This window comes from Chiloscyllium plagiosum, chromosome 9 (assembly GCF_004010195.1).
Source record: "Chiloscyllium plagiosum isolate BGI_BamShark_2017 chromosome 9, ASM401019v2, whole genome shotgun sequence".
In the NCBI taxonomy this organism is placed as follows: domain Eukaryota; kingdom Metazoa; phylum Chordata; class Chondrichthyes; order Orectolobiformes; family Hemiscylliidae; genus Chiloscyllium; species Chiloscyllium plagiosum.
Genome location: NC_057718.1, coordinates 98411257 through 98423532, shown reverse-complemented (window position 1 = coordinate 98423532; position 12276 = coordinate 98411257). Strand labels below are relative to the sequence as shown.

Here is a 12276-nt window from a genome sequence, read left to right as displayed (position 1 = left end):
AGTGGGCTAGTGTAGGTTAGGTGGGCTTGGATTAAACTGATTAATCCTTTATAAAACATTTACTTCAACTAGTTGATTTATTATATAAACATCAGAGACTTTATCACCACTTGAAACTATCAATGTAATTGTGAACTGACAGGAACACCTCAACAATGATATTGAGGTGTAATTAATCATACAGCACAAATCCAATAATAATAAACATCCGACTTGGGTCAACAGGCAGAGTGAAATAGCAAGCACTTTACTGTGGACCTTTTTAAAAAAGATTGAATGCAGGAGGTTAAAATGTCTTACCTGCTTGAAAATTCCCATTAGATTTTAATGCCTTAACTGATCCAAAAAAATTTCTACTACTTATACACAGTCATGTTTTCTTTCAACAATTCCAAAGAGCATTTGAATCCTTCCAACAGGCTCCTTACTCTCCCAAAGGTCATTCCAGACACATCTCCCTTATCTCTTCACCAGGGTACCTTACCTCACCAAAGAACTCTGCCAGACTTTATCCTGAAAATGTAAATCCTACAAGTCATGTTTTGGACAAACCATTGACAAAAATTCTATCAATTTGAAAACAGCTGTACTTTTACATGTACATCTGCCTTTGAAAGCCATGGATGTGCAATCTGCAATCCAATCTCCTCTTCCTTGTACAATTGCAGCACAACTTCCTCATTCCTATTCTCCAGTTCTTTTTCAGTAAAAGCCAGTCTTTGTAATTGCTTGCTGGACCTGCATGCTAATTTTTTTGCATATTTGAACAGGTATAGCTAAATATTTCTGAACATCAGCATTTAGAAGGTTCACTTGTAATGTCAACAAATGTAATTGCATAACTTTCAGTCATTTTGACCAGGTCCATAGAATCCCAGTACTGTTGTTTGCAGCATTCCACTAATTGCAGCCTACTAACTTTAAAATTCCCTGTTTATCCTTATTCTCTTTCTCGAAGATTAGGCCTATTCAGCCCATTTGAATCTGCTCCATCATTCAATAATAAGCATGGCTGATTTGATTGTAACATTAACTCCACCCCACCCCATAGCCCCTAGCTCACTTGTAAATGTAAAAGCTGTCTCACTTATTCAGCCTCCAGTGCTCTCTGTGGAAAATATTTCCAAAGATTAATGACAATCTGAGAGAGGAAATTCCTCCTTATCTCCTACCTATATAGGCGACATCTTTTTTTTTTAAACTGTCCTGTAGTTGTTCCACTCCAATCTTTAGGCCAGATTTTCAGCTCTCTGATTTTACTTACCCTGTGCTAGATCCCTGGCGGCTTAGATAGTAATTCAGCGACTATTAATCTTTGGTCTACTTTTTGACTTAGTCCCAAGCTACTCAGAGTCCCTCAGCAGAACTTCTTCTTAGTCCTCCCTATGTTGTTGGGGGTGTTAGCCCAGTTGGCTAGATGGCTGATTTGTGATGCAGAGTGATGCTAACAGTGTGGGTTCAATTCCGACACCAACTGAAGTTACCATGAAAGACTCTCCTTCTCAAGCTCACCCCTTTGGTTGAAGTGTGGTAACACTCTGGTTAAATGAGAACACAGCCCTGTGGTCAAATGGGGTTATGGCGAGTTTGCCTTTTATGCTGTTGACACCCATGTGGACCAGTACAACTGGATCCTTCCATTCTCATTCGAAGGTTCCCTCCCACCTCGAGAAGATGTGTTTAACCCTGGCACCAGGGAGGCAACACAACCTTCATGACTCATTCTCAGTTGCAGTGAGTGGTATCTGTCCTACTTAATATCTGTTCCAACTACCAGCTGCTTTCATTTTTAATCCTCTCACTTGATTTGTCCCTGCACATTGCTGACATTTGATTATTTTCCCTTTAGGTCCTTTTCTCCACCATATAAGCTATAAGAACTTTGAATCTGTTGGGTAATTGGAAGGGCTAAGTCTCCTCTATTGCTACTTTCTAAGTCCCTATATCTACCTCCTTAACTATTAACCAATTCTCTATCTATGCTATGATATTACCACATTACCTTTGCAATTGTATTTTGGAAATCAAAGGGTATCACCTGTACTCCTGTATATACCTATGAATTAGATTGTAAATACAAGCTACAATTAATTTATCAAATGCAATTGTCTTTTGTAAAGCAATGTTGACTTTTCTTGATCGTGTTGATTTTCAAAATGAATTGTTCAGACTTAATCAGCGAATCCACTATTTTCCCAACAACTGATGTCAGCCTAACATGCATCTAGTTTCATGTTTTGTTTATTCTCCCTGCTTTCTTGAGTAGCAGCATCATGAAATATGATGTGCTTTGATGTGCTATGTCATCACATTGTTGCTCCCTATCTGGACTGCCCCACACTTGGATCTTGAACATGCAACTGAATAAGAATGAAATTTAGTCTGGTCTTCACATTAATTGTACACTGACTGAATTAACATTTGCCTCAAAAATTGGTGTGTACAAAGATATAAGATATACATCAATAAAAATTGGCAACTTTATTCAACCAAAATGGATGAGTTTGGGTTGAGTGAAACAAAAACAGAAATTGCTGGCAGAGCTCAGCAGGTCTGGCAGCATCTGTGGGGGAAAGAGCAAAGTTAAAGTCTTGAGTCCGATGCTTTTTCATCAGAAGTGATAGCAGCTGGGAAAAGGTGGTATCTATGCTAAAGGCGAGGTTGGGAGAGGTGAGCGGATATTTGGAGACAGAGGCCAAAGAGTGAGAGATATGAAAGAGGTAGGCAGACAGTGGGATTATTGATAATAGGTCAGGATAGATGAGAAGCTGAATAAGTGATAATGAGAGCTGAGAATAGTAAATGATGATTTGTTGTCAGTTGTACTCTACACGATAAAATACAGTGAAAAGCTTCAACCGTTGCCACAGTCCAGTGTCATTTTGAATAGCTTAAGAATTAAAAGATGTAGCTGAAAGAGAGTCAGTTGTCATTCCCAGGCCTCCACCTTGAGTCCTGAACCCTGAGTTGGCTGACCTATGACCCCTGCGCCACCATCCCTCTGCATCCTGTGCTGGACCTTTCAACATCAGAGCCACCACTCTTCAGGTACCACCTCTTTGTTGCTTGGCCTCCCTCAATGATGGGCCACCAATACCAGGTCCAGTGTAAGACTAACACTCGCCCTGCAACCAGGAATCCCCGACTCCGGCCTTCCACAACCAGGAGACTCTGACTCTGCTGCCACCACTCTGCTGCCGCCACCACCTTGCCGATAACCAGGACACTACACTACCACTGCTTCAGTCCCCACCTCACTGATGCCTAGAGTCAGGGCAGACCACAACCAGGAGTCCCTGGCTCCACTGCAAGGTCATGCCACCGTCTCGCCAAGAGACCGTTCCGGCTGCCCTCCTTTGCAATGTCACCATCACCAACAGGTTAAAAAAAATGGAGAAAAGGAAAGTAAACAAAAAAGTAAGGAAAGAAGGTGGAAGCAACTGGTCTGGAGTGCACAAGCCCAGGAATCCGAACATTGCCTACTTTGCCAGCATCACCATCTTGGAATAGGTTAGAATATAGAGGTAAAAACAATGACTGCAGATGCTGGAAACCAGATTCTGGATTAGTGGTGCTGGAAGAGCACAGCAGTTCAGGCAGCATCCAAGGAGCTTCGAAATCGACGTTTCGGGCAAAAGCCCTTCATTCCTGATGAAGGGCTTTTGCCCGAAACGTCGATTTTAAGCTCCTTGGATGCTGCCTGAATTGCTGTGCTCTTTCAGCACCACTAATCCAGAATAGGTTAGAGTATGTCAGCTGTGCTGATAGCAATCCATGTCATGGGATGATAGGTCTAAGAATGGATGAGACTGTGTTGATTGTGCTGAAAGCAGCCCACAGGATAACAGGACTGGTTGTGGGGGTAGGTAGAAAATATAGAAAGATGGAATCAAGGGCCTAAAGTTATTAAACTCTATATTGGGTCCTAGAGGTACAGGGTCCCTAGCGGAAAATGCCATACTGTTCTTCCAGCTATCCTTAAGGCTCACTGGAACATTGCAGCAGGTCTGCGCCAGAAATGTTGGTGTGGGAATATGGCTGTGTGTTGAAATGGCAGGCAAGTAGAAACTCAGAGTCATTTTTTATTAACAGAATGCTGGGGTTCTGTGAAGCACTCACCCAGTCTGCAGTTGTCTCTCCAATGTAGCGGAGACCACATTGTGAACAGCGAGTACAGTAGACTAGATTAAATGAAGTGCAGTTAAACTCTGCTTAACCTGGAAGGTATGTCAGGGGCCTTGGATATTGAGGAGCGAGGAGATAAATGGGGAGGTGTAACACCTTCTCGTGCTATGGGATGTGGGACGTTTTTGGAATGGAGGAGGAATGGACTGAATGTCCCAGAAGAAATTGTCCCTGCGAAATGCTGAGAGAGGAGAGGCAACCTGGTCATGGCATCTTACTGGAGAACTGTGGCCTATGATCCTTTGGATGTGGAAGTGACATCGTCAGAACAGAGGCAACAGAGATGGAGAAACTGGGAGAATAGGATGGAGTCGTTACAAGAAACGGGGTGTGAGGATGTGTAATCCAGGTAACTGTGGGAATTGATGGGTTTGCAATGGATATAAGTGGCCAGCCTAACTCCAAGCAAAACTCATCCAACCAAATATAAAACCCAGCTCAGTAAATATTAGGGTGAAAGATGCAAAATTCCTATGAGCAATAACTTCAACTGAAGCTTCAGTAAATCAGATACAGCCTTTGGTTTGCTAATGTACATCTATAAAAATTAAGCAAAATCTGTGTAACATTATTAGAACCTCAGTTACCAAAGCCAGAATTCTCCATGAATGGTATATGATAAAACATCACTACCTCACATTATTGATGCCGATAGTTTAGATTCATAAACCTATGAAAAACTATGGTTCATCACCTCAAAATTTGTTTTGGAGTTTCTACAGAAATTGAAACATACATGATTTTTTGAAACACAGCAGATTTATTTTGTCTTCAAATTCATAAGCTACTAAATTAGCATTTTCACATTGCAAAGCACACAAACCAGTTGTGAAATGTGACTCCTATGTTCTGCAGAAATATTATGCTAACTGAATTGCACATTATAGATCCACTTTTTCTGATATCTGAAAGCTGGTTAAAATAATTTGTGCATTAAAAGTTTCATCCATACTTAGCAGGAGTTGAGTTGTTCTGTTTCCTCTGATTTTAAAGCAGACTGAAGTCAGCTGAATGCCAGATTATCATTTTTTAATAGTGTAGAAACTCACTGGGTGGTAGTCAGGCTGTATGAGCTGAATTTCTTTCTCGTCTATGCATTCTACCCTACAGAGAATAGCAATGACCTGTTTAAATGTGGAGATTAACCATCAAAATTCTATTTCATTAACTTTTTAATGTTTTACCTTCTGTTATCTTGAATTCAATGATGCAATAATTAAGTTTAGTTTGGATATAATCTCATTAAAAATAATCAACTGCATTAAACTTTTGATTGAGGGTTGGAAGCTGAAAAACTAAGTATTCTTCAATAGTATTAATAATTTGTTAGTTTTCTTTGTATAGTGAAATATAAATACCAAAATACGCAATGTTTGTTAAGTTTTGAGCATTTTTATTTTATGTACCTCTGTTAAGTTCTCACTGCTGCCAATACATTAGCTCCAATAGCGAAACTCTCTTGGATCAATGTTGCTAATGTCTACGAGTAGGCCCAATGTCTTTATTGTAGGATGGGGTCAGATTGATCTGTTCAGCTTTTCCTTATCAAAAAATGCAGTACAGTGTCTGGCATGCAACATAGGAGCTTGTGACCTTTACGCCTTAGGGGAAATTTGAGTTTCTATGTTGGCATTGTTTCAGCATGGGCTGTGGCACTTAGTCTGAATCACTGAAGCTTGGTTAATCATAACAGTCTAACTTGACTTGATCAGCTAAAAGATAGCAAATTTCAAAGCTGCAAATTGTTTAGAAAGTTTACTTTACTGCCAGGGTAACAACAGTTGCTTTTATAATCATTGAATTTACCTTTACAGAAAACTTCTTATAGGTTTACAAAATTATGAGGGGCATGGCTAGGATAAATAGACAAAGTCTTTTCCCTGGCGGTCGACGAGTCCAGAACTAGAGGGCATAGGATTAGGGCGAGAGGGGAAAGATATAAAAGAGACCTAAGGGGCAACTTTTTTCAAGCAGAGGGTGGTACATGTATGGAATGAGCTGCCAGAGGAAGTGGTGGAGGCTGGAACAATTGCAACATTTAAGAGGCATTTGGATGGGTATATGAATAGGAAGGGTTTGGAGGGATATGGTGCTGGCAGGTGGGACTAGATTGGATTGGGATATCTGGTCGGCATGGACGGGTCTGTTTCCATGCTGTACATCTCTATGACTCTATAAATCAGAGTTCACTGCAATCTAAACTGTTAAGCAAAATATTACAAATTTTGCAAGGCTTTCCTCCTATTTTTGGGAACTGAAGTGGTGTTTGTTCTTTCAGTGTAAATGGAACAATTTAAATGTTTAATATCCTAAAAAGTTATTTTATGTTCATTCAGGAACATAATGAGGCATCAGTGGCTAGACCACTTTCATTGTCCATTCCTAATTGCTTTTGAGAAGGTAATGGTACCCTTGAGCCCCTACAATCTGCGCTGTGGATAGACCCATAATGCCTTCAGGGAGAGAATTCCCAGATTTGACTCAGCAACACTAAAGGAACAGTGATGTAGTTCCAAGTCAGTGGTGAATGGCTTGGAGAGGAACCTGCATGTGGTGGTGTTCCCATGTAACTGCTGCCCTTGTTGTTCTACTTGGTAATGGCCATGGGTTTAGAAGGTACTGTCGAAGGATTATTGATGAATTTTTGTGATGCATCTTGTGGATGATACACACTGCTTTTAAGCATTGGTCTTGGAGGGACTGAATGTTTGTGGATGTAATGCCGATCAATCAATTTGAAAGAAAAGGAAGATTAAAAATTTAGTGTAGTTCAGTTGGAGGAATAAGAGTAAATTTCTCAAAGATGATGCCTTTTGGCCAAGCAATCGTTAAAATAAGTACAAATTCCACTATCCATAACAGCTATTCTTTCTTAATTAAAAACAAAGTCCTGAACATGTTGGAGATCAGAAATCAAAGGAGAAAGTGCTGGAGGAAGTTCATCAGGTCTGGCAGCATCTGTGGAGAGAGAGAAGCAAAGTTGATGAATCAGGTCCAAAAGATGACCCTTCAGAACTGAAACTCTCAAAGTCAGCCTTGTTGCCCTGATTCTGTAAAATCCATATTGCACGGCTACGTTGTTAATACGTTCAAGAGATAAACTGGCCAAAAATGGTGAAATAATATAATAATGGTGACCTATGTTAACCTCCAACAAGGAACATAAATCGAAATGTGTTATTTAATTTGAAATCACAGGGGGATAATGGAATATCTAACTTTGTGCATCACCAGCTAAATATATTAATTTGTATCATCAGTTAAAGGAATCTTCCTGTTTAGGAGTAAATAGTTATGATCGTGTTTTTTTTAATCTGCAGGATGAATGAAGAACAAATAGCAACAGTTTGCTTATCTGTTTTGAAGGCTCTAGCATACCTTCATTCTCAGGGGGTTATCCACAGGGATATAAAGAGTGATTCTATACTTCTTACCAGTGATGGAAGGGTAAGCAATTGTATTGATACATTCCATTGTACTACTAGGCCATTATAGCCTATGTCATAATAAGGTAACTTAGTAATTCATAGAATGAGATTAATAGATATGATTCCATGATTGGAAAGCACTGGCTGAACAAGCTTGAGTCCACCAATACCTAATACTAATAAGCAAAAAGTTCAACATATAACAAGGCTCACTAACACATCCTAGAAGTGACATACATTCATGCAGAGAGCCATTCTCTGCAAACAGAGGAATATGCTCTTGTGAATTATTCTGAAGTTTGCAGACCTATAGTTCTCTGGTGCTTTCTCCATGGCAATCCTGGACCAATGAGCATCAACTCGCCAACCAGTCAGTAGGAAACTGCATATGAATTGTGTAATTGTTTGAAATTTGGTACTCTTGTAGTTGTAATGATAAAACTAGACAAAAATGCTTCAGCAATACGCCTCTGTTTTCAGCAATAATTAATAGAATGTTAGTATGTTTAATAAAGAAAACTACAGAATGCCTCTCCCATTTTAACCCAAACAGTTAAAGTTTTAACATATTCAACTTTTCTAAAAAAAAAAGGGTGTTAGTAAACAGAGTTTTGCAAAGGAAATTGACTTCAGAATTCTTTCTTTTTTCTAGATTAAACTGTCAGATTTTGGATTTTGTGCACAAGTGTCAAAAGAAGTTCCCAGGAGGAAGTCACTGGTTGGAACACCATACTGGATGGCACCAGAAGTCATCTCTAGATTACCTTATGGAACCGAAGTATGGATGCAACTCGAATTATGCAACATATTTCCATATGAAACTAGACACTAGTTTCAGAATTATGATATCATTAATTGCATAACTTACAATATTTCATTAATTTTTTAATTCTAACCAAACTATTGCTACAATACTTCGGCAGCAGTGATCAACTTATTAGATTATTGTTATGTATTTAATGGATGACATTAAATTATTTTTCAGGTGGATATATGGTCTCTTGGTGTCATGGTAATAGAAATGGTAGATGGAGAACCACCATACTTTAATGAACCGCCTCTTCAAGCCATGAGGAGAATACGAGACAATCTTCCTCCAAGATTAAAGGATGTACACAAGGTAGAATTCCCAAACTGTTTCTCCCAAAATAATTAACTAACATGTGAGAACTGATTTTAATCAGAATGAATTTTAGGCAGGTATATTGAGTCCAAAACTGACTTGCATTCCAGGCCAGCTTTAACGGTGCAGTTTAAAGGTTAACAAGGACTTCTACTTGTAAAAAGAATCATATCTTTTTATTTTAGTCAGTTTTTGATTGTGAACTAAATTGAAAAAAGTGCTGTATTAGAGCAAAAGATTGAGGAACAGATTGGTGTACTTTTTAAAAAGCAAAGTTACTGAAACCCGTTGTGGGTCGTGTTTACATAGTCACTTTGTAAGCAGTAGGGAAAGGTATAAGAGGAGACTGTTCAACACTGGCACACATGTACGACGTGAGATTCGACTGCCAACAGTTTGCTGATTAGTTTATGGACTTGTGACCAGTTGTGGATGCCAAAGATCATCAGCCTGATGACAACACTGATTTGTAGCTGAACAGTTTGTGTGAATGAGAACTGCAAAGCTTTCAGATCTCCAGAGGAGAGAGGTTGTGTAAAGCAATGTTCACTGCAGTAAAAGTCTGTAGTATGTAGAAAGCCAGTTATTTCCTCCCAGTTAATGTACCAATTGCCCTGTGCCTCCTGTGAAGAAGTGAAACAACCTGGAAATGATAGATTGAAAGTAGAAAATGCTGGCAACCAAAAGACTCATCTCAGTGAGCTCTCTGGACTGGTGCGATTGAATTGTTATTGAACCAGTTTTTTTTTCACTCCTCCCATTAAAAAAAAAAATTTTTTGTGTGTTTATCTGTGTCTATCTCATACGTGTGTGTGTGTGTGTGGATGAAGGAATTATGAAAAGGAGTTAAATCTTAACTAGTATAGCCATATGTTGATCGTTCATATCTGTTTACTTGTATTTATAACTTACACATTTGTAAGAAATAAATTTTTTTGTTAGGTACAGGAACCTGATTTTTGTTTTGTTAGCCTAGGTCTATCCAATAGGTAAATTGGGGATGTTTGCTTCCATTGATAAAATTTTTAACTTTTGTGAGGTTCTGAGAAGAACAGGCCTTGTTTTCAAACATGCTATCCCAGTGAGGCGTGGCGTAACACAGACTGGCTTTATGTAACTTTTCAGAGGAGGGAAATGGGCCAGTCACCAGAGTTGGGGCTCTAACCAATTATTTCCTGAATTCTGTGGTCACAATAGGTTGTGCTGGCCTTTTTTTGTTCTTTCTCCTTCGCCTTTATCTGATTGTTACTTCAGAAATAATGCCTTTTTATGCCCACGTATGTTCGCTGCTTCCATATATTTTGAGCGTTGGTCTCAGCAGGTAACCTTAGAGGAAAAATAAAGCCAGCCCATGAACTGACCAAGGTGGGGGTGGCATGGTGGCTCAGTGATTAGCACTGCAGCCTCTCAGGACCCGGGTTCGATTTCAGCCTTAAGCAACCGTCTGTGTGGAGTTTGTACATTCTCTCCGTGTCTGCGTGGGTTTCCTGTGTGTGCTCTGGTTCCCCCCCCCAATCCAAAGATGTGCAGGTTAAATGAATTGGCCATGCTAAAATGCCCATAGTGTTCAGGGATGTGTAGGTTAGGTGCATTAGGCCGAGGTGATAGGGTAGGGGAATGGGTCTGAATGGGTTACACTTCAGAGGGTCGATGAGGACTTGTTGGGCCGAAGGGCCTGTTTCCAAACTGCAGGGATTCTATGATTCTATGATTTTGCTGTTGCTTTGCCACTGAAAACCGCAATCCTCTGTTCATAGGTTAATGGTGACAGGGGAAAGATATTAAAGAGACCTAAGAGGCAACTTTTTCAGAGGGCGGTGTGTATATGGAATGAGCTGCCAGAGGAAGTGGTGGAACCTGGTACAATTACAACATTTAAAAGGCATCTGGATCGGTACATGAATAGGAAGGGTTTAAAGGGATATGGGGCAACTGCTGGTAAATGGGACTAGATTAACTTGATATCTGGTTGGCATGGTCAGACTGAAGAGTTTGTTTCCATGCTGTACACCTCTATGACACCATGGTGCAAAATACAACACGTTTTACATTCAGATCTGGGCACTGCACTTTGGGAAGACATTAAGGGAATGCAGCAACAGATTCACCAGAATGATGTAGGGGCTAAAGGGTTAAGTATTAGATCAATTGTATATTTGTATTCCTTTGAATAGATAAGATTGAGTGATGAGCTAATTGAGATTTATGATGATCAAACACATTGGTGGTCTAGATAGGAAGAGTAATTATTACTGCTGATGGGGATATCCAGACAAGAAAGCAAAACATTAAAAATAGAGTTTAATCAATCAGAGTGATATCAAAAATATATTTGAACTTCCTGAGGAGTTGGTGGATATGGGTAGAATTTGGATAGGTACATGAATAGGAAAGGTTTGGAGGGATGTGGGGCAGGGGCAGGCAGGTGGGACTAGTTTAGTTTGGGATTATGTTCAGAATGCACTGGTTGGACCAAAGGGTCTCTTTCCGTGCTGTATGTCTCTAAGACATATAAATATCGCCTACCTAAAAGATGTTGGTGCTGGGGAATCAGCTGGAAGTTTTAATACCAAGGTTAGTAAATTTGTATTAGCCAATTGAATTGGGTAGTATGGAAGTAAAATAGACAGATAGAGTGAAGGTACAGATCCACCATGATTTATTTGAATCGCAAAACTGTCTTGAAGGGGCAAATGATCTACTTCTGTTCCTATGATTGCTAAGGAATGCTATCCGTAACGTGTCTGAAGAAAAATACTAGTAAAGTGGAGTTGAGGATTATCAGAAGTTCTGAAGAAAGATCACACATCATGAAACATTAATTCTGTTTTCTCTCTATAGATCTTTCAGATGTGCTGAGTTTCTCCAGAAATTTCTATTTTTGTTTGTAATTAGACAAGAAAACTGATTCTTTATATATAATCTATATAAATCTCTAAAGTCTATAATACCACTTCGCCATCAAATGATGCTGTTTCTTAAAGTCAAAATTTCATGACACTGCATGTTTTTATTAAAAATCAATATTTATTTTTGATTGAGACCCTAAAGATGCTTCAATTATAATTCATATTTGGGCATCCATTATGATCTTCATTTAGTTTATCAATAGTAGCATGACTGAGACACTGAGAAGAAATTTTAATTGGAATTATGAATGGTGAATACTTCACCTCCTTGTTGAAGGATGATTTAATATTGATGATAACATTTAAATCCCAGCCTTAATGTGTAACACTAATCAGGAAACCTGAGAAGTGGAATTGATTTCTGTACTTAAATTTGCATCATCTGCTTATCATCTGCTTTAACCAGAAGTCAGTCTTGTCCCTAGGCAAAAATGCAAATATTTAACTTTATTTTTAGATTTTTATGCAGGTTAACATGGTCTTAATAGCCACATATATCAGACAACTCTCCAATTAGGAATGATCAAATGAAAGAAATAAAGTAGAATCAATCAAATAAAAACTATAGGAACAGGTCAGAATGTAGGAATTCTGGTGAGTAACTCACCTCCAGATTCCCCAAAACCTGTCT

General features: G+C 39.1%; 1 protein-coding gene across 6 annotated transcripts in view; it reads left to right on the top strand.

Moving 5' to 3' along the window:
• LOC122553087 (serine/threonine-protein kinase PAK 5-like) overlaps positions 1–12276 on the top strand; it is a 205347-nt gene that overhangs the window by 187819 nt on the left and 5252 nt on the right. For all 6 annotated transcript variants that reach the window (XM_043696601.1, XM_043696600.1, XM_043696597.1 and 3 more), the window contains 3 exons: positions 7506–7632; positions 8266–8391; positions 8599–8733. In XM_043696601.1, coding sequence (XP_043552536.1) covers positions 7506–7632; positions 8266–8391; positions 8599–8733 — 388 coding nt within the window. The remainder of the gene's footprint in view (positions 1–7505; positions 7633–8265; positions 8392–8598; positions 8734–12276) is intronic.